This window comes from Nelumbo lutea, chromosome 4 (assembly GCF_056320005.1).
Source record: "Nelumbo lutea isolate HS-2025 chromosome 4, American lotus-T2T, whole genome shotgun sequence".
NCBI lineage: Eukaryota > Viridiplantae > Streptophyta > Magnoliopsida > Proteales > Nelumbonaceae > Nelumbo > Nelumbo lutea.
The window spans coordinates 5,402,131-5,425,334 of record NC_142687.1 but is presented as its reverse complement, the minus strand read 5'-3'; the positions used below and the strand labels follow the sequence as shown (position 1 = coordinate 5,425,334).

General features: G+C 38.0%; 1 protein-coding gene and 2 pseudogenes across 12 annotated transcripts; 2 read left to right on the top strand and 1 right to left on the bottom strand.

Moving 5' to 3' along the window:
- Positions 1–1,381: 1,381 nt before the first annotated feature.
- LOC148853546 (UPF0235 protein At5g63440-like) lies at positions 1,382–14,565 on the top strand. 10 transcript variants are annotated; one of them, XM_088983985.1, is made up of 9 exons: positions 2,459–2,686; positions 3,320–3,434; positions 4,066–4,219; positions 5,109–5,205; positions 5,659–5,747; positions 5,854–5,922; positions 6,015–6,059; positions 7,229–7,333; positions 14,076–14,188. In XM_088983985.1, exons 1-8 carry the CDS (start codon positions 2,572–2,574, stop codon positions 7,286–7,288), a joined length of 744 nt encoding a protein of 247 aa, XP_088840111.1. In that variant the 5' UTR covers positions 2,459–2,571; the 3' UTR covers positions 7,289–7,333; positions 14,076–14,188. The 10 variants fall into 10 exon arrangements, with proteins under 10 accessions (XP_088840114.1, XP_088840118.1, XP_088840111.1 ...); XM_088983987.1 differs by lacking the exon at positions 14,076–14,188 and adding an exon at positions 8,078–8,332; XM_088983989.1 differs by lacking the exon at positions 6,015–6,059 and having other exon boundaries at positions 14,076–14,565.
- On the top strand, positions 10,488–12,660 carry LOC148853547 (F-box/kelch-repeat protein At3g27150 pseudogene; annotated as a pseudogene). The gene is made up of 2 exons (XR_016112822.1): positions 10,488–10,860; positions 11,098–12,660. The product of XR_016112822.1 is annotated as an F-box/kelch-repeat protein At3g27150 pseudogene (transcript).
- Positions 14,566–18,582: 4,017 nt separating the features above from the next.
- Positions 18,583–21,168, bottom strand: LOC148853545 (exocyst complex component EXO70B1 pseudogene; annotated as a pseudogene). Its single transcript, XR_016094895.1, has one exon. The product of XR_016094895.1 is annotated as an exocyst complex component EXO70B1 pseudogene (transcript).
- Between the last annotated feature and the right edge of the window lie 2,036 nt (positions 21,169–23,204).

Below are 23,204 nucleotides of genomic sequence, written 5' to 3'. Positions count from 1 at the left end.
TAGGTGTAATGGATGTAAACATGAATTTCAAAAAAGCATATGCTTTTTTTATCAAAAGCCCACTTGAATGCAAATTTACTTTTACATCTTATTATCAATATAATTATGCATTGATCTGTCATTTATCAATGCATAAATGTAATGTTGCCAAACACAAACAAAAGTAAACTAGAGTGCAAATTTACCCGGAATCAAGATTTACACTCCATTTGCATTGTTTCCAAACACAGCCTATATAAGGATTTCAAGGTCACCGATATTAAGTCACCGAGTATGTAGCAGGGCTACATGGCATAAACTCTTCTACAGGTTGATTAAAGACAAATTTATTTATTTTTTTGGTGTTTGTGTCACTCTACAACTGGCCCCATACCTGCGTGACGACTGGTTAAAGGTTTCTCCCTCTAAACGCCAGTGGAAGCTGATATTAAAAAGTTTGGGGTTTTTATAGTTCAGTCCACCCCTAGGGTGGAGATAAGATTTCTAGGGGTGGACTAAATTTTGCCCATGGATTGATGTCAAATTCACAGGCAGGATGTGGTTTATAGGGGGCTACCTGCGTGACTGCTGGTTAAAGGTTTCTCCCTTTAAACGCTAGTGGAAACTGATACTAAAAAGTTTGGGGTTTTTATGGTTAAGTCCACCCCTAGGGTGGAGATAAGATTTCTAGGGGTGGACTGAATTTTGCCCCTGGATTGATGCCAAATTCATAGACAGGATGTGGTTTACAAGGGGCTCCTAGTAGACTAGGAGGGGCTGTAATTTAGATTTCTGAAAACCTATCCTGAGGTATGGAAGTTGCAATCACCACCACTGAATTTTTTAATACAGTTGCACGTAGACCCTTTTATGTTAGAATCCTCTTACAAGAGGCACACAAATGTTCAAAATGCTCATATAGTTAATTTTGACCAAAATGTTTATTTTCCCAAGTTTTTATTCATATCTATCACTACCTCAAGCATCTCCAATCTACTTTCTGAAATTAATTGATAGAAATTACTGAAAACATACTAATAATCAAAATTAAAAAAAATATTTTCGTCCAAAAAAATCAGAAATTGTAGAATAATAAATTAAATATAAAACCCAAAAAAATTGTATATTTCAACTAAAAACAATAATCACAAAAAATACAGAAAATGATAATAAAAATCTCCAAAAATTATATATTTCAGGTAAAAATAGAAAAAAATACATAAAAATGATGAAATTTTATATATATATTTCAACCAAAGAATAGAATAAAATCATAGAAAATGATTAAATAATAATCATCCAATCTTCATTATATATTTCAATTAAAATGATTTATCAAAAAAAAACAAAAAATCCATAAAATATACAAAATAATAAAAAAAAATATCAAAAAAATGGTTGCGGCGGCCTCTAGATCAGATGGTCCCGTTGTACTCGCGGACATCATCTTGCTTGCCCCTGTTCTCCTCCTTCCTCTGTTCAATCATCCCTGTTTCTCCTCCTTCCTTCGTTCAATTGTTGGCATCATCTTGCTCGCCCCTGTTGCTCCTTCCTTCGTTCAATTGTTGGCGTCAATCTTCTCCTCTGTTCCTTTGTCTACATCAATATTTTAGAAGAAGGAAGCATCAATGTTGTTGATTCAAAGCTCAGGGAGAAGGAACACCGACAGTAAGCTTGAACCAGCGTTTTGAAACCATTTTGCCATTGATTCGAGATCATGGTGCAACGATTCAACAAACTGACATCATTGCTGGTGAAGGCGAGAATGATGACAACGATTTGAGCGAGAAACAACGCACTTGAGCGGGCCCTAAATAATATCATTGGTGGTTTTGTGAAGAGAGAAGAAGAAAACCCTAAGAAGAAAATTGTCAGTGTGTCTAAGTGTAGTCTTTAAGTTGAGGATCAATGGGTAACCTTTGACCCAACCCTACCTTGACCCTAATGGGTCACTCGATCCATGTTGACCCATCATTAGAATTGATGTATTGGGTGGGTCAGATGGATTGGGATCATAATTGCCAGCCTATTTGTTACTGGCGTGGAACAACCCGCAAAACAGCCATCACATTTAGCTACATGTGTATCAGTTTAATCGGGTCAGACCAGATTGTGTTGTAACGGTTATGGGTCTATCATATGGAAATCGGTTTGGTACCGGTACAACATGACCCGAACCAGATACGACCCATCGACATGCCAACTCCATTACTCTCGATATCCAAAAAGGGCCCGGGAAGGTAAGTTGGTTGGTTACTGGCGTGGAACCTCATCATTGGTTCCACAGCCCGCTAAACAGCCATCACATTTAGCTAACCCGAATCCAAAACAACTGTAGCAGTTTAATCGGGTCAGACCCGACTGTGTTGTAACGGTTATGGGTCTATCATATGGAAATCGGTCCGGTACCGGTACAGAACGACCCGAACCAAATACGACCCATTGACATGACGGCTCGGTTACTCTCGACATCGAAAAGGGATCCGGGAAGTTAAGTTGGTTACTTGGTTAGAGTGGAGGGGAAGCAGTAGCACTGACGAACAGGGTCAGGTCAGGGGAAGTGGGGGAGAACGAGAAAGAGAGACTCGGAGCATGCCGAAGAGGACAACCCATACGTACTCGAGTGAAGATGCAGCCCCCGATGGCCTTCAGTCCGACCTCTTCGTCTACTATTGCAAACACTGCGGCTCTCATGTCCTCATAACAGGTTCTCTTTCTACATCATCATTATAATCTTTCTTCTGTCGTCCCTGTGTTTACGTTTCTAGGGTTTCTTCCACTACGTTCATTATCTATGCTGCCAAATCTGAAGATCGCTGTTTCCGTGAAACTCGAAACTCTTGATCGAACGCCGGTTTCTGTTGTTTTCACCCTGGGGTTTTGGTTCTTTCTGGATACCAGGGTCGTACTTTTGGTATTTGAAAACTTTTTTCCTTTATTTTTTCTCAATTCTCTCTGCTTTTACGGGTAAATAGGATGTCTAATAGTTCTCCGTCTAGCCTGTGTTTAAATTTGGTTCCCGAGACAAGTGATTTTGGAAAAACTATGGCCATGGATTCGTTTTCTCTTAACTAGTTTTTGATAGACGTTTCCTTATCACTCGCTGGGTGGTCTATGTAGAAGGACTTGTGGTCGCACTATTTTTATGAACGAAATTGGTTTCAAAATCTGTTTGATTTGTTCTTAATTGAATGCAGAGAATAATGTGTATAAATATTTCGAGACCCTTGTATTTCTGTTTTGGAGGCCTGAACACGTCTATTTATTTTGTATATTTCTTTGAATAGAAATTTCCCCAAATAGTAAATTGCCCTTCTTACTAAACCATATTGGTTCCAAGATACTCAGTTGCAGAAAATGCCAAAAAGGAAAACCGATAAAGCACATGTGCTAGACAAGAAGAAGCATCTCGCGAGGTTGAATACCAATGAAGCAGGAAAAGTTCTTCTGAAACGGTATTTGTAAAGATAACCTTTTTTATTTTTATGTATTTGATGCTCCCTACCCACCTGAAGCAAAGATGTTATCACATTGTGCCATGAGTGGAAGTGGAACATTTTCATTTCCGTTGTGTCAACAACACCCAACTACCTGAAAAATATAAAACCTAGTAAATTCTGGCCAATTACATAGATTAGAGATATCTTCTCTTTCTTAGGAAAGTATAATGTTGAACAATTAAGAAAAGAAGTGCAGAAAACCAATATGATGCTCCAAAATAAACATCATCATCATCCAAGCCTTATCCCAACTATATGGGTTCATCTAGCGGACCCCATATAGTTGGGATAAGGCATGGATGATGATTATGATGATTCTGGAGCATCATATTGGTTTCTCCACTCATTTTCTTAATTGTTCAACATTTTCTTTTCTAAGAAAGAGAATATATCTCTGATCTATGTAATTGGCCAGAATTTACTGCTTTTGTATTTTTCAGGTAGTTGGGTGTTGTCGTCGATGAAATAACTTTGAACCTTCAAGCTTAGCAACTATTTTGCATTTAGTTATTAGGGTTTCAAGCTACAAGTAAATTATTCTTACAGACATTTGAGCTCATATGAACCGTCAATCTTTGTTATCCAGTGGCGAAGGGAAATTGGAAAAACAATTCCGTATGAGCTGTATGGGTTGTGGACTTTTTGTTTGTTACCGTGCAGAAGAAGATTTGGAAACTGCTCCTTTTATTTACATTGTTGATGGTTCACTTAGCTCAGTTGCAGCAGAAACCAATCCTCAGGTATAAGAAACTTGCATCTCATAGAAATATATCCTGTTATTCATGTCTCGTTTATTTCATTTCCTTACTTTATATAATACAAGAAAGAAAAACTGTAAACTTGCTTTTTCATTTGTTTTTTAATCAATCAAAGAAGATTTCTTTGCAGGGTAGAAAGTATAGAAGTGTACAAAAGGAGGGCAGTTCATGTTAAAGCCCTTTAAAGTGTACCATACTCTATGCCTAAGGGAAAATACAACAAAGCCCCTCTTCCCTCCTATTACACCCAGAAAAATCCTTAAATACCTCTCTATCTTTCTCCAAAAAAGCCAATCTGGGGTTTTTCTGTCCTTCACCTTTATTGTTTTTGTTTCCAGTTCCCTTCTCAACATTAGGGTAGGAAACTAACTTGTATATTCACATATTTCTTGCAATAAAATCTGATCATTGTTAATGATAAGAAATGCTTATTTTCTTCCTGTCAGTCAATCAAAACAGAGGTGGTTATGCAGTAAGTTGTGAAGACTTAATCTTCCTGGTTACTCAGGCGGTCAGGCCTTCCAGCAGTTTCATTTAAATTCTGCTATCACAAGGAGGAAGTGTGCATTAACAAATAGCATTGAACCTGAGTCGTTGCAACTTTTGCTTGGACTACTTGATGCTTGCTTTATTCTTGTGGAGCAGAATTTATAAAATTTTCTTGGTATTACCCTATTCCTTTTCCCTCCTGTAATGGTGCTGGTTATTTTCTGCACCAAAATTGCAGTCAAGGGGCATCTTCAATCCCAATCTAGTAGTTTTCCCTGCAAACGAAGTTCATCCTTCTTTTAAGACAACAAGTACTCTGCCATCCATGACTTTAATGTTCTAAATTGATTTACTATTGTTTTTGGGTTTTTAATGTATGCAGGATGCTCCTGTGCCACCCTGCATATCACAATTAGAAGGTGGCCTTGTTCAAGTGGCAATAGAAGTGGAGGACCGTGCACAACGTTCTGCTGTCACAAGTAATTAATATAATCGTCTTATATCCATATTTTATATATACTTGATCTAACATCTTTACATTTTATATATAGCATCTACTTAAATGTACTTGACACTTCTTGTTGAGAAAACCAACCACTTATATTGGAAGGGTTGCTATTGATTCTCCTGATCTGTTTTATTTGTCATGCATGCGGCTTCCTAAACATTTTTATTTCCATTGAATGTAGCAATACCATGTCCATTCTCTTTTTTCAAAGAAATCCTTTGATATTGTTTAACATAATTCCTTCTTTCCTCACAAACATCCAACTACGATGTTATTACTTACACATGTATAAAAGGGAGAAACAATGAAAACATTATTTGAAGACAACAATGGGCTTATGCTTTAGATTTTAAATTTGCTTTTAGTCATCACATTGTTGAAAGAAACAACTTACTGAACCTCTAATGTAATTCACCCATATCAGGAGTAAATGCTGATGATGTTCGAGTGACTGTAGCTGCACCTGCTGCCCGGGGGGAAGCCAACAATGAGCTGTTGGAGTTTATGGGCAAAGTGTGTTTCATCTCTTTTATTAGGCTAAAGGGAATACCTAATCCATTGTAAATATGTTTATGGAAAGCATAAAGCTGGAGCTTACAGGCTTTTGTTCTTCACACAGGTTTTGGGTCTAAGGCTGAGCCAGATGACTCTTCAAAGGGGGTGGAATAATAAATCAAAGCTCCTTGTGGTGAGTTTGCTACTCATGTAGTATTTGTTTTGGACGTAAGCAGATATGGGATGCATATGTGATTTCCTAGCAAATTTTCATCCCTGAGCCAGATGACTCTTCAAAGGGGGTGGAATAATAAATCAAAGCTCCTTGTGGTGAGTTTGCTACTCATGTAGTATTTGTTCTGGACGTAAGCAGATATGGGACGTATATGTGATTTCCTAGCAAATTTTCATCCCTGGGCATTGTTTTTTTTGGTATTCCAATAGTTGGGACTTGGGTCAATCAGTCAGTAGGTAAGTAAGGATTCAAGTCGGGACAGAGCAGGGTGCACGTGAAGTTCAGTGGCCATACGATGGAAAACTTGGATTTTTGCAGAGTTAACTCTGCATCTTCACTTTGGAGTAATGCTGAACTGATTGAACATTTCAACTATCAAGTCATCAGTTCTCCCTAAGCAGTCTATGCAATTAAAATTTTTATCAGCATTTATGTCATAGGCTCATAGCCTTGGTACGACATTATGGTATGAGATAAATCTAACTGTTAAATATGGAGGAATGCGTCCTTTACATTTAGATGTGGTCATTTTTTCATATTTCAAGTTTTCAAGATTATGCCTTTACATGGCAATGTGCTAACTGAACTGTGGTTATTAAAGCTTTGATGCCATAGGAAACTGATTCTTTTCTTTTTATAACTTCATTTGAATTTGATTTTTCATTAACATTAAAATTGAGTGGGCAACATGGAAGAGGTGGGCTTGGTAGAAATCTGTTAGCAGCTTTGAATTGCATAATTTGATACATGCAAAACTCACACAAACAAACATTATGACACTTGGAAGGTTTTCGCATCTCATTAACCGAAAGAACCAAGCTATATGGGAATCAGCATCTGAAGTTCTTGCAACAGATCCTGGCTTTGTTTAAGAATCTCTGAATTTCTTACCCTAAGGCTATGTTTGGTTTGAAGGAAAATGTAGGGAAAGGAAGGGAAAGGTAGGGAAACCTTTACAAACCTTGTATTGGTTTCCCTGTCTTTCCCTTCCTTTCCCAACCTTTTCCTTCAAACCAAACATAGCTTAAAAGAAAAGCTGGAAACGAAGATAAAATTTCTTACCCTCAAAGAGTGAATGATGTTCGTTTCCTTGTTCCACCTTGGACAGTTGTCCTTTCCTATCTTAGGTTAAACAAGAATTCGTTTTGATTTTTAATCCCAATAGAGGAAAATGGTCCTTTTTCTTTATCATTTCCTGTATTTCTTTTTGCTTTCTTGGTGTTTTGGTGGACTTCTTTTCCCAATATTTTAAATGTTTCTTCAGGTTGAGGATTTGTCTGCCAGAGAGGTTTATGAGAAGCTTCTGGAGGCTGTACAACCTTGAAGTTCATTGCAGCTAGCTCTGTACCTCAACAGATTTTTTGCTCAGGTATGCAGTTCCAAGCGTTTTTATTACAATCTTGTGCCTGGTTATTGTGTTCAATGAGAATTGGAACTCTGAAGAAACACTTGTGATTTATTTACCTATTTGTAACTTTTCATGAAACAAATTGGCTGTTACTATAGATTTGAGTTGTCAAATGACTTCCATTGAAGGCATGGTGGTCTAATGATCCTAACCATCCAACGTCTGAAACCTCTTTTTTATGTTTAAAAAATTCATCTACTATTTAGATGGCAGTAATAAGATCAGGCCTTTGGGGAGGGGGGGGGGCACGGGAACACTGTTGAAGAATATGTTCAATGTAGCCAAAACAGAAAATTGGGGTTAAAGAAGATTGATGTAGGGCCTACGCCAACCTGTAACGGGGAAAGCAGATACATCACTGCTGCTCCTATTCCATTTTTAGATTGATTGCACAACTTAATTAATCTAAGCCTAAATCATTAGGAACTAGCAAGAACATGGAGGGCAGCATTGTTGTGAAACCAGTAGGACAGGGTTGTATTCAAGTGGGCAAAATTGTTTTGAATCCTACTAGAACATTGGGACATTGATAGAAACCTCCCGACCCACAAACAATTGGTAGTGAGTTTGTGGCAACGCCAATGCTAAGCAAAACAAAAAATATAAGGAAGTCGGGTGTCATGTGATGAGACTTATAAAATAGATACATGATCCATCAACCTTGAAGAAGGCTTAACCTTTTTTATTTTTTATAATTTTGATCAGACAGACACATTCAATCATACCGGCACGTCACAGACAGGGCAGAGATGTGTATTCTATTCAACATGTCATGGCTTCGTCTTTAATGCGTCTCCTCTTTATCTTGGTATCTCAGACGGCCAAGGTTGGTCCCAGTCTCAGCCCTATGTTTCTGTAAAGGCGTGCGTGGTAAGAAGAGGACACAGATTAAATAGTGGAAGCGATTGTATAGGGTCACAACCCAGCTTTAAAAAGCTTATTTATATAGGGTTGGAAAAAGGGAAAACGAAACTCTAGATAGATTAGATTAAACAAGAAAAATGATTGGTTGCAACTTGCAAGACAAAGCCCATTGGAAAAGGGAACCAAGTCGAAAACCCTAAACCTAGTGTAGGATAAGCCAATCGATTCAACTATGTTAGCTTGCCATACCACTCTACATTGTCAGATTAACTGGCTGCTTAACAAGGTCCTTGTTAATTGCCATAGTCTCGTGCCATAACAAACATTAAGGAGGGAGGGGGGTTTGATATTTGATATAGGAAAAGGTCAAAGGTGGAGTTGCTTAAAAAATAAAAAGAACCAAATGGGTTCTTTTTTGAAACCCTTAAACTGAAAGGGACTAACCTCCGCCTGACGCCTGTATTTTGTGTAGCATTTCTTTATTTTAATGGACGATTCAAATACAAGAAACCATTATGATGATTTATGACATTGATGTTTGGGACTTGCTCTTAGCCTAGGGGTTTTTAAGTTTTAAAATGTTGTTTTTTATGTTTTCCAAAGAAATCAAGTGTATCAGGCAAATCCAACCCCACTAATCAGGATTCAGGGGAGATCAACCATGTACGTACTTAAACCTTTTTAGGAAAAAAAATATTAAGTAAATTATATTATAGAGAAAATGAAGGATAAGGAAGGCTTAACGCTTTGTCCAATTGATTTCCACTTTTTAGGGTTAGGGCTGCCATTTTTTTTGAAATGCAATTGGTCAAGACTAATTTAATAAACAAAAAAGATTTTTGATCAAGAACCAGCTTTTTAAGGCATAACATAACAAATACTATAGTGTTTTGGACTCGTGTTATAATATTCATCCACGGATCGTGAACGTCTATGCCATTCACATGCACATCATCATCGATGCACCAATGTTGACTGTATCAGTGGTGGCGATAGATTATTTAGATATGACATCTATGCCCGTTAGCTTTCCTTGCTTTTTTTCCTTCTATTTAATAATATTTAACTTAATATGGTGGTATTTTTCTTCCTCATCAATGTAAGTCATAATCAATGTAAGCTTTACCTTTAAAAAACACTCTTATCTGATCCAACTATCCAATCAAATTGACTTTTTTTTCGCTTTCGGGTAGATTAGAAGATGTGTATTTGCGTGCATGTAAACCAAAGGTCTTCACTTTAATGGACTGTTGATACTGCTCTACAGTCTTTGCCTTTTTCTCTGTTCAGCAGGTTTAGAATTTAGATCATCGAAAGATTCCCATTTTTCTAGAATATAAAAATATAACTATTATAGCTTGGACTGAGAATGGACTCCTCCTCCATATTTGCAATTTTCTTTTAGGGCTTGGCCTATAATCTAAGCCCAAAAGCAATCGGATATCGAACTATTGATACATCCATGTGAGATCGGGTCCAAATCAATTTCATTCTCTAGCCTAGATGTGCAGAAACCAAAGTCTAATCATAATCATCAGTTCGGTTCATGAGAAATAGGCTAGCGAAGTCCACGTATAATGCATGTGGGTGGTGGGACCAAGGGGTCAATAACAAAACAGGTGGTCCAAATCAAATCAATTTTTTTTTCTGACCGTTTGATCAAAATAACACAATTTCTGCACCATCACCAACCCAAAATGAGTGCCAGCTGAAATGCACAACACAATGACGAGCATCTTATCTAGCTCAGCCCTCACTCCTCAGGTCAGGTGGCACTAGGGATAGGGAGGGAGTACCTACTGGTGTAATAGACTTAAAAAAAAAAAGAAAAATTAATTAATAATTCCCTGCTGAACCTCTAATAAGTAATAAGATGAATTCTGTAAATCATATCACAGTTCACAGAGAAGTTTGGGAAGGGGATGAATATATTTACTGAATCTGAATGGTAGAATTATTATGTTTTTGTTTTATTTTTTATTTTTTAAAGTATGTTTTATTATATATATATATTATATAGCAATTGCTCTGGACCCCTCCCTTCTTGTAATCTGCCCCCTTCATTTGTAGGCATACTTACAATTATTTATTTATTTATGATAAAAAAGAAGCGACACAAGAACTGAGCTTTGCGCCTCTGCCATTATCCTACTTCACCACTTTATAAAAAGGGGTTAAAAGCATTTAACAGAAAAAATAAAAAAAAATGATTCTTCCTCAATAAATAAATAATTTATATCATATGCAAAACGAACACAGACAACAGTCCATCTCTCTCTCTTTCTCTCTCTCTCTCTCTCTCTCTCTCATATCCTCTTCCTCTCTTTCTCTTACCTTTTCCGAAATCGACGATGTCGTCTATCATAATTTCAACGTATTTTAATCTCAGCAAGCCGACTAATTTAATCTTAAATCCAGAGAGAATGGGGAACGAACCCTTACACCGCCACTCTGATCTCTGTGCCTTAATGGCCTTTTCCCTTTCCTCTCTTCTTCCTCTTCCTCCTCATTTATACCTAATTCAACCCTTCTTCCATCCAGACAAAATTCTATCTCTAGAAAATCGCGACGATCCATTTCGATCTCGTTGATCCCCCCTATAACCGCCGGTCATGGCTTCTCTGGTACGTTTCTTATCTTGTTTCTTATCTTCTTATATACCTCTTCCTCCTTCCAAGAATACTCTTCTTTGGTTTCGTCTTGGATTTTCTTTTCATCTCTTGATCTATCCATCACACTAAAGAAAAAGGGACATTGTTCTCACTTTGGAATTTCACAGCTGGGTCTTTTTTGTCCCTATATTTGGTGATTAGTGCTTTGTGTGAATTGAATTGATTTTTCATATAGAAAGCTATTTCTAGGTTTGGAGAAAGTCCTAATCGATGTCGAAGGGGGAGGAAGGTGGTTCTCATAGCCGTAAGAATAATTTGAATGGTAGGAAAGGTGTGATCGACCAAGGTTTTGGTAATGGTTCGTGGGTGAACAATCATAATTCTTCGTCCAAGAAGACTAGGGTTTCTGAGAGTCTCCACAACCACAACACCGATGAGAGCTTGGATGGATTTTATACCAAGGAAGGCGAGGATGTTGTTGGTTCATCGGATGTAGAACTTCAGGATGCAGATTATTCTTACGTTCCTTCCCTCAGTGATGAGTTGGCACTTCTGATCTTGGCTAGGATTCCGAGATCGGAATATGGGAAGTTTTGCTTTGTAAACAAACGCTATTTGGATTTACTAAGGAGCGGTGAGCTCTACAAGATTAGGAGACATATTGGGATTATGGAGCCGTCGGTTTTCGTGTTGGCAAGCGGGGAGTCGCGTTGGTGGGCATTCGATCGGCGATTCATGTCATGCAGGAAACTTCCGATTTTGCCATCCGACCCGTGCTTCGCGGCTGGTGATAAAGAATCGTTTTGCGCAGGAACCCACCTGCTTGTATCGGGCAAAGAGATTGAGGGTGTGGCTATCTGGAGGTATGACTTGACGACGGACAGATGGTTCAGGGGTCCTTCGATGATTAGTCCAAGATGCTTATTTGCATCCGCCAGCTGCGGAAATGTTGCGTGCGTGGCCGGTGGGATTGGGATGGGGACCGGCATGGAGATATTAAGTTCAGCAGAGAAGTATAACCCTGATGATGAATCATGGGTTCCACTTCCCAGGATGCATCGGCGGAGGAAGCTGTGTTCAGGGTGTTACATGGACAATAAGTTTTACGTGGTTGGAGGGCAAAATGAAAGGGGAGTTGATCTCACCTGCGGGGAGTTCTATGATTCTGAAAGGAACTCATGGGGATTAATTCCAGACATGTTGAAGGATGCTCCAGTTTCGACTTCGCGTTCTCCACCTCTTGTTGCAGTTGTGAACAACGAGCTCTACTTGCTGGAAGCTTCTTCTAACCATCTGATGGTGTACTTGAAGAAGAGCAATTCATGGAAGGATATGGGGATGGTCCCAGTAAGAGCTGATCAGAGCAGAGGTTGGGGTGTAGCTTTCAAGTCTCTGGGTGATGAGCTGCTTGTAATTGGTGGGACTGCAACATCTTACGGTTATGGAGGCCATGGGCATGGGATGACTATATGCATTTGCTCTCCGGATCCCAATGCCAATGATCTCAAGTGGAGGTTTCTTGGGGGTGGTGGTAATCGGATGAGCCACTTTGTTTTGAATTGCTCTGTTATGGTAGCTTAAGTATTCTAAGCCTTGAGGAATTCCTCGAGAATAAAAGGCTACCCTTATTCAAAACTCCAATTGTAAGTTTGTTGGGCCGGGTGTTCTGATTTGTCCATGACCGAAACTGTGATTCCTGTTTCTGAATTTATTTTCATCATTCCTGTAGGCTGTATCAAAGTACGATTCACTGAACACTCGAGTTTTTAAAACGATTGGTTTCACTGTGTCTTCTTGTTCGGCACAGCACTCCCTGTTTAGTGTAATGGCTGTTTTTTTTTTTTTTTGATATTAAGGAAAATAAAAAGTTTAGTGTAATGGTTACATAAATGAAGAAACAGCATTTGTGTATACCGAAAAAAAAACCGCAGCAGCAACAAACTGAACTGTTAAAACTTGGGGAAGCTCTAAAAAGTAAAAACCTTCCAAGTATGCGTGGGGAGTCTTTAGGTAGATCTTTTGACAGCCTAATAGCCTAATAGACGAGAAGACACGTTGGGTTTTTTGGGGTCTTTGTCTTTAAAGACGATTTGGTAAGTGTCATGGGCTCATGGCCTACTGGGTTTTGTTAAGAACAGCTGGTAATGCTAATTTTAGCGTGAAAAGATCAAAAGAGTTTTCATTTGAAGCTTCCTACTTTTGCCTTTTTCAGACTGTTCGCATGCTCATCTTTAGGTATTTCGATCTAAAATGGGAAAAGACCAAACACTGTACGATTTTCAAGTTGACACAACTTTGTATTGTTTAATGTTAAATACATGGTTTCCATTTACGGAATCTAATTGGGTTGAACCTTGAGAAAGGGTGCAAATACAAACATGTGCATGGTTCATGTATATATGCTTCATTTATATTTGCTTGATCATATTGGTATTTGCACTCTGCACTCTTCCAAACGGAGCCCAAAGTTCAAACTTCAAACTATTGGAACATATTGGTGCATATCATATGATATATATCATTTTTTTAAAGCCACGGATATGTTGTATATTAGAAGTCTGGGTTTTAATTTTTTAGGTGATGTTTAGCATCAATGATGATTTTCCAGAAATCGATGCTACATAGGATTCACAATCAGAACTTGAAGAATCAGTGAATTTTTTCTTATTTGGTTGGTTGATTATGTTGATTTCTGGGAAATCAGCCAAAAATCAATTATTGAAATCAGCCATTTTCAGGGATCACCTTTTATGGTGATTCTTTTATTTTTAACTGATTTGGGTTTTTTGAAGATGACATGGCATCCAACATGGCACAAAATAATCAGCCCTTAAAAATCAGCACCAAACAGACTCAAAGTTTGTTTCTCAAAAATCAGCTTATATGACATAAATGATATCAAACAACAATTATTTGATGATTTTTCAAAAAAATCACTGATTCTAGAAATTGATAATTTCTGAATAATCAGCAAGGAGAAATCATCGTTGATGACAAACATCACCTTAAATATTAAGAGTTTTGGTGAAATCATTAAAAAAAACTTTTAGTGATTTGAAACTCTCGATATACAAATTGTGTATATTGAGAATTTTGAATCATCGACCCCCCCCCCTCACAAATGGGTCAGGTTTTTTTTGGAGTTTAAACAGGTAGGACGACCTGTTTTCTTATGCTTGTATCAGGTAAAATTGCATCTTATACCACATTTCTGGAACATTGAGCAGGGAACCCGCATAAAAGAGAGATGGAACCGACTCGAAAAAGCATAAAATTCCAGTCTCCAGATGTGATGTAGGATGAACAAAGGATTAAAATTAATGATGATCAAGGAAGCAATGGCCCCAATTGTGAAATGGTCACTTAGTATCCCTCCAAATAAGAGGTGTGCGATCAAATCCACAGAACTTCAGGCTCTTTGTGTTATGGTCTATTGTGTTCACATAGTTTGAACCCACACGTTTAGGACGATTATAGGTTATTTTAAGCCCTACCTCTTATTTAAGCTGATAAAATTGGCATGACAAATTAAATAAGACTTCGAAAAATCTATAGATTCAATGTTCTTAACATTAGGATGTTAGAATAGAAATCAATTACATTGATTTCTCGTTCTCCCTTGAAAAACTAGAGTTGTACATAACCTTACAAGATAGGAGGTAAATGTCAATTTGTGAATTGTATTTAATATGGCCAAGATGATGTCTTTTATTTTTCTTTAATTGGTCATATTACTCGTTCTCAGAGGCATACATGCCAATTTTGCATTTTGTAGGACTAAGAGCCTGTTTGGGAGGGCTTCATCTGCATTGATTGAGCTACGAAGCTACTAAAACTAGCTTCATAGGAAAGCCAGTTTAACCTTAAAAGTAAAATATATGTTGCCTTTCTGGGCTTTTCACCAAACTTGGCTTCTAGGATTTTCATGTGGGCCCATCTTATAGTGTTAGAAGCCCCCGTGTGAAAGCCCTCCCAATATGCAAATGTAATTTTCATGAGCCTTGTCAATCTATACAAAAAGAAAATAAAAGGAAAATGTAACTATAGCCTATAGTTAATACCCTGTACTTTTGGGCATAGTGACATTTTGATCCCGGAATTTTAAAACATGATAGCTAGGTATGGTACTTTTAAAACATGCCAATTCAGTACCTGTTGTTAACCAACAGTTAAGTGGCATTTGAATAGACACAAATGCCCATCAAGTGTCATCTAATTCGTTTTACCAACCATCCAAACATTAACAAAAAATCAAGTCTCCAATACTTGTCTTTTCTATTCAAGAAAGTTGGGATCACCATGCCACTTAAGGACTGATTAACGGTGGACATTAAATTGGCATATTTTAAAAATTTAAACATTGAATTGATGCATTTTAAAATTCAGAGACCAAAGTGGCACTAGGCCCGAATTTTCTCACTTACTAATTACTAATTACTATGTAGTAATCACAAGGCAAAAGTTTAGAGGTTCCCAAGCTCCGGTACAGACAATAAATTATCCTGCATTAAAGCCCCAAGTATTTTTCTCTAGGATTCATTTACAGACAATCCTCTAAAACTGACTACTCATGTTAGAGTTCCGACCATTCACTTCTCTAGGATTCATTTACGTTTTCCTGCTCTGCGGATGGTTCTAGTCGAAGTTAGAGTAATGGTTGTCAAAGTGTGGAAAGGACTCTTTAAAAACTTCGCTGCCTATTTTCATCTTCCATATTTTAAGAACAGATAACGTAACATCTAGCAGATTTTTCAGTCTCAAAATCTGACCCTCACTCTGCCACATGGGAGGATCAGGTTATATATTTTCATATATTCTCCGATTTCCTGACTTCCAAATTAAAGGGAGCTATGGCAACTTTCCCAATAGAAAATAGAAAATCTAAATTGCTTGATATAACCGAGATGACAGCAAGTTCAACCATTTTTGTGTGTTCAGTATCGGGGAAAGGGTATCAAAGTACTCGTACGTTAATCATTGATGACCATTTACAATTTGATTGATTCTGGATCTCTGTCTCAATTAAATTGCCCCTGCACCTGCAGATACCAACCTTCCTAAGATGGAGCCTGGTAGAGATTTACTGATCACCCCGCTATGCATAGTCGGTTACATAAATAATCACGAGCGCACATGTTTTGCTGACCCACAAACCGTTCGGTTTTAATTTTTTTTTTTTTGTTAGAATGAACCAACTGTTCGATTCAAATGGTCAGACTGTTCAACCCAAAACCTCTAACCGATTTTTAAAACCTTGATGGTTTTCATGTTTTCCGTTTTGTTGGATTTCACAAACAAGCATCTGAATCAATGTCCTTGCCACATTGTAAATGGAGGGGAATAGGGGATCTCTCTCTCTCTATCTCTCTCCATTTTCACTCTAAAGTCCAAACGCCTTTTATCTTCACCAACCTACCAAATACCTGTCGCGCATCACGTGATCCGAGCCTGGAATTGGTCCTCCCACAGCTCCAGCAACCCCCCCCCCCCCGCCCCGAAAAGTATGATTCCATTTTTCTTTCTATGACCATGCTAACTAAATATAGTGTTGAAAATCCTTAGTACCCTTATTTTTAAAGTTATGTTCAGAGCTTCAAATCCACTATGAATCCCATTTTTGTGATTAATATTTTATTATAAGAATGCTTCTTTCTCCTTATACATAAATGATGAATATATTTGCAACTTCTATAAAACATAAAAATAAGAACATAATTTTTTTAATGCAAAAAATGAAAGAAAAACTCTTTTTTTTTGTGAAGTTCTTTGAGCAATAATAACAATCAACTGAATGCTATCGATCTCCGAAAAGCTATTTTAGGAAATGAATATAAAGAAGACTCGGTAGGCACAAATTTCAGTTGGAGGAGAATTTTTTGTAAAGATTTTGTTTCACATTACCTTATTGTAAGTGAAAATTTAGAAAAAAACTATATCAACATTTTCCAAAATAATAAAAAAAAAAATTGAAGGGTTCTATCAAGGCATCAATCCTCCATTTTATCGGACAACGCTCTATCTCATCCAACCATTGGGGGACATCTCATCAATAGCTACATTTTTCATAACTATTGACCACTTGCCCAACTAAAAAATGCTTTTGGTACTAAGCAAAAATGCTTACGACCAGAACCGAATGTTCCTTCTGGATGGAGATTTTTGCTTACACACCATGCTTTGCTAGAAAAAGCATTATTCAGCAAACCACTTCTTAGTTCTGACAAAGAATAATAAACAAATAATTAACAAACCCAAACGCAATTTCCAAGAATGACCTTTTGTGACCTTAAGGTCAGTTCACAATAGATCTCCGTGCTAAGTTTTTTTGATCGTTAAAAGAATACAGAAACTTCAAAACATCAGATCAGAAAACTCTAATTCTCTGGACGTTAATACATTATCAATACACATCAACAGATACAGATGCTTACCCAAAAAAACATAAAAAGATACGCTCAGGTATTCGTGGACTGGATGCACTATCAATAGAATGCACATGATTGTTTCTTTGAAATCATTTTTTTATGTTTCTTTAAGATCATCGAGATAGCGAAATGATGCGCATCTGAGAAGCTAAAATAATTAATTGCAGAAAAAATAAAAAACCAACCTCCGTATGGCAATCTATGTTATAAGCCCATTAACCCTAAGGAAAAAAAAAAGGAGGAAGTTGTTCGTGGAAATGGTAGATCTATCTGAGTAAAATGGTATGGGATCAGCAGAGTGGTGGATGATCTTAGAAATAAACAAAACCAAAGAATTATCATGTCAAAGAATATTGAATTAAATGAGAGGTTGTGTCAGAAAAGAATAATAGACAGAACAAATAAAAAATTACCCTGATATGCAGCAATTGATTTTGGTAATAGTATTACCACTGCTACTATACAACTTTAACCCCGTCGGATAAAGGGATAGAAGAAAAAGTATAGCTGCATATCAACTCCAGGGCACGTGTATACTCACTATTCCAGTGATCAATATAGAAGGATTCCTTTTCATTTTTTCCCCTAAATGTTAATTAAGGCTATGTTTGGTTTGAAGGAAAAAGTAGGGAAAGACAGGGAAACCAATACAAGGTTGTAAAGGTTTCCCTACCTTTCCTTCCTTTTCCTACATTTTCCTTCAAACCAAACATAGCCTAAATGATCCAACTTCAGAAATTTGTAAGAATATAGACATCATAAGTACTTTCCAAAATATGTCCAGCTCATAGGCTTTCCATTCTAAGAATCCTAGTTCTTTTGAAGCTAATTTAGCAGGGCATCATTCATTGTGCAAGTATTCATAAATAAATTTACAGTATAAATGCACATAATTATAATGTAGCAGAAAAAAACTATTAAACATATTCAAGAATCCAATCAGACTCCAAGAGATTTACAACTCTACATAAACTGACAAGATTCCCTAAAACAATTTCTCCATATTAAAATCATCAATCTCCATGACAACCATGGCTAAACATGATATAGGCTCATAACTGTAAACGGTAACATATGGAAGGAGAAAAATGGAAAGGACAAAAGTTCACATAGAAATAACATAAGTTGTACTTGAATGCTTAACAATACAAATCTTCAACTAATAATGGTAGCTGTATCTGTAATGTCTTAGAAGTCAGTTGCCAGAAACAGAGGATTTCTCAGTGAACAATACCTCCAGTTTTACGAATTATGCCCATAAAACTACTTGGTTGCAATTCACAACAATAAATTCATGGAAACCTGCAAGTGTTCACACTCAAAGAAGATTTATATTACATGTACATAATTATTACAGTATATATAGAGTATGGCCATGTATCCTGATATCCCGTGCTTATAACATTAAAATAACAAGGAATAAAGCAAATTATCAGAGCTAGAAGTCAGCAGTTAATCTGAATTCCCAACAAGTCTTATGCGAATAGAGAGCGCTGACCTATTACATGAACAGTATCTGCTATGTACTAAGCTTTCTCCTTGGATTGTGCAAGACACCAGGTGATCCTTCAAACAAATCCAATAAATAGTTCTCTAGATCCTCCGGTGTGTACTTTATGTATTTTCCAGCATGTCTTCCACTCTCTAGATGACTGCCAAACCTTCCCATAAATGAGCGATATGCTGGAATCACCTTTTCCGATATAGATATCCGAAGCTCTTCTCGAAGTTGAGGATCTGGGACCTTCCATACCGTCTGGTTCCTATATATCTCTTCAAAACCCAAGTTGAAGTTCTTAAATCTCTCCTTAAGAGCCACCTTGGATACATTACTCGAGCTCCCACTGCCCCCAATACCTTCATCCTTCAAGCAAGACAATACTTTGCTCCAAGATGCTCTAAGATAACCTGTGGCATACTGCCGTATCTGGCTACGACGTTTACGGACCCAGTGATCTCCCAAGAGCTTGCCAAGTTCAGAATCTTTCACTTTTTGTACTATGTATAGTATATTATTCATCAAGAATATGTATTGCATTGCAGCATCCTCATAGTGTTTCGACTTTTCCTCAAGGTTTGATTCCAAAGATGAAATTAATGCTAGCAAGCGATGACCTAATGGAGATATGCTGCCTAATTGCAGGGCATCGTTATTATCACCTTCCACTCGACCTGATCTATCTGGACTGCCTTCTAGAAGTAAATTCAGTGAATCACTGTAATCGACAAGCAACCTTGTATAATTCATCACATAACGCGTAAGTGGGTGAATCTCACCACCTTGGATTGGTTTCCGGGACGTTTCACTTTGAACGGCATTTTCAAACTCAGAAAATGTGCCCCTTGCTGCCTCACCTAACCTAGACAGTATTTCCCGTGCCTCGCTATACACGAAATTGCAAGATTCATCGGCAAAATATGATTGCAAATCTAGGACAACATCCGCCAGAGCATCATACATGTCAAGTATCCGAAATAGCTTCTCTGAAGACCTTCGTCCAATCGCAATCGCCTCGCCAAAATTCAAAAGTTGCATCACGCAGCCTTTTGTAGTCTCAGAAAAGCATACCTCTTTGATCAGTTCAGAACCACCGAAAAGTTGATCACAGAGCCGCTTCTCACCGGACAAGAGAACCCTAACGACAATCTTAACAGCCTGGATCCACTTCTTCATTTTCTCATCCAGAGACCTCCACTCGATTTTCTGCACTTCCTCAATACTCAGCTTCTCGACGTCAAGAATCAATAAGCACTCGTCCAGAACATCGCGACGGACACTAGAGTAAACCTGACAACACTCTTTCTCATACCCCGACCTAATCATCCTGTCCGCAATCTCTTTGAGGTCAGCAATGGCATCCGGATGAATCAAATCGACACAGAGATCGTCCCCTAAACTTCCCCCTCTCTCCTCGATGCAGCTCTCATGTTCATCCTCGGCAGAGCTCTCGAAGTCCTCAATGTCTCCATCGTTGGAGGTGAAGGAAAGCGAAATTCTATGGATTGATCCATAAAGCCGCTCGGCATCAAGAGGGACAGTATTCCGTATCAGGATGTGGCGGAACTCATCCTCCAGCCTCGACATGGCTAGCTGCAGAACGCTCTCGGCGTGGTCCATAATTTCACCGTCCGATGACAGCGTGAGATCCTCAGTCAACTGGAGGATCTCATCGACAGCTGAGAGGTAAGCAGCGGCCTCATCGGGCGAATCCTCCCATGGTGAGGTGTGGTGGCGAGGAGTGTCGGAGTTGGAGTTCCAGCGAAGGACGATCTTCTCAGCTGCTTCGAGTCTCTCTTCAGTCTTGCTACGACCTGCACCTCCACCGCCTTTAGAAAGTAACTCGGTGATGGTAGAGAGGCGATTATCGAAGTTGGAGAGGATTAAAATCATGTCCTCCGTAACATTCTTTGGAGTGCCTAAGCTTTTCACAATCTGTTGAGCTGCAGCCATGACCCTCTCATCTCCGTCAATAGTCGCTGCCATCTTTTCCCTTATTTTGATAGTTTCTTTTTCTAAGGTTGATTTGATAATAGAGACTAGGGTTCTAAAACGCACAGTGAGATTGAATGAAATTGGAGAAAGGAAGAAGAAGAAGGACCGAAGATAACTGACCTTTGATTTCTAATTTAGGGACTCGGGAGATAACTTCAAGCCCTAGCCCTAGTTGCCATTTCCACCAATTTTCTTTTTCTCCACTGTCTTCCGACCTTCCCAACCAAAGCTGTCTGGCCGGGCTTTAACTCAATTGAACGCTTCTACTTCAATCGAGGAATGTAGAGAGTCGCTTTTTTATTCTTGGGGGTGTGCATTGCGCACCCCATGACGCCGTCAATCGTCACGTGGACAGGATTTGGGGGCCTCTTTCTTTAATGTGTGTTAATAACTTATGTACGGGAATTGCCGGTTACCTCTCGCCACCTTGCCTTGTGTAGTTGTGTAGTGAAACTGAAACGGAAAGGGTATCCCCTCCCCGCCCCTCCAGATTTGAACTGTCAGCGAATGGACGGTATTCCATAAATGTCCGTATCCGACATTCGATTTCGATTAAAGTAAACTTGGGTCTTGGGGTTCAAAAGTTAGATCCGTTTACAATAGAATCGGATCCGCTATTCTGAATTCTGAATTTTGTCTCAACCCGATCCTATTAAGATTCGATTTTCGATAACTTTAAATGTCATTCAATAGCATTGATTGCTTTGTGTTTTAGTGGGAGAAATAATTAAATAAATGAAATATCTAAAGGAAAGTAATCAATTCAGCTAATAACCTCTTTAAAAACTTTTGATCTAAAAGACAAAGTTAACTAATCCCTCAGGAGCAACAGTCATACTCATACACAAGCAAACTTTGCATAGATTTCCTTCTTCTCTTATATATATATATATATATATATATACTTTTTTTCTTTCAAAACGAATACAATGTCTTTAATTTATTGGTGATATGTAGCATCCGAATTCAATCCCAATCCAAATCGAAAATAGAAACCTAACCAGATTACATTACAGCCCTACCCCACCCCCATTGACCTGCAGTGTGGTGGTTGTTACCTAGCGCTCAGCGAGAAACTTGTAATAAACTGATCTCTATTCCCTAGGGGTGTTCGAATCTACCAGCAGATGGGTCTCTCTGAGAATATCAATTGAGTCAATTATCAACGGTCAACCTATGCAATTTGCATAGAATGCTTCAATCCTCTGATATAATACAACTGCTTCTAAATTAATGAACGGTAGAAAAAAGCTGTGACTGTAAAGACGGGATGGTTTGTATTGACTCAGTCATTCCCCACAAGTGGCAGATTAAATTAAATAAAGGGGTCTACGACCATAGTCTATAAATAAACAAGACCTTCATTTTCCAAGTCCAAGGTATGCAACACAAAACCCGTTCACATCATAATCGGGGCCTCTTCTCCACCTAACTTGTAAATGGGTGTTTGATAGTAGAGAGTTTCACAAGCATTTCGTTTTTGTTAATATGTTCATCCACAACTAAATGGAATGGGCAAAAAAGTGCATTTGGCAATCTAGTTTTTCAGAAAAACAAAAAAAATAAAAAAACATTCAAATTGATATTTTTTGAATCTCCTTGGTGATCTTGAATCACCAAGTATTAAAATTTGAAAACATTGTTTTTTTTTTTAAATGTTATATAGCTTTTGTTATAAATATATTATTATATTAAGTTAAATCACTTTAAAATCTCAACCAACCTACAGAATACATGTATATCGGGGCTCAGTTGTAGGACTTGATGATGGCGGGTGGCTGACTGGCCCTTACCTCAATTTTGTCGTGAACCGTGTCTTGTAGCGAAACGAGAGATGCAATATAGGAGTGTGGTGTGGCGTTAATGGTTTAGAACCCACTGAAACGTCGACCAATCGGGTCATGATTCATGAAGTGATCCATGCCGTGTCCATCTATATATCTAAATTCTAGAAGAGAGTAAACCCATTCTAAATTTATAATATTCCATGTATACGCATAGAAAGCAAAAGGTCACACCTTGGTTTTGACATGGACAAGCTTTTCTTTCTAGTTGTATATGTAGCTGTTGTACATGAAAGTTCTTAATCCTCCTTCACTTCACTCTCGCCTTTGGCCTTCATCGTATTGTCCATGTCACTTAGCTTCTTCGCTTTCCGGTTTCCCCATCAATAATCCATCACGGCCAACAATACCTTTACCACCGCATCCCTTCCTGCCTTCAAATCCGGAGCTCCTCTTCCTCTTATCAAATCCATACCTTTCTTCTGCTATCCATTCATACATAATAAATTCACAAGTTTTTTTTTTTTTCGTTCAAAGTGGGTGAATTGGTGATTACAAATACCGGCCAAGAATACCTTTCTTCCACTTACGTTAATTATAAGTAATAGCACACCTTTCTCTTCTCTTTTATTCCCCTGTCTACCTTTTTATTTT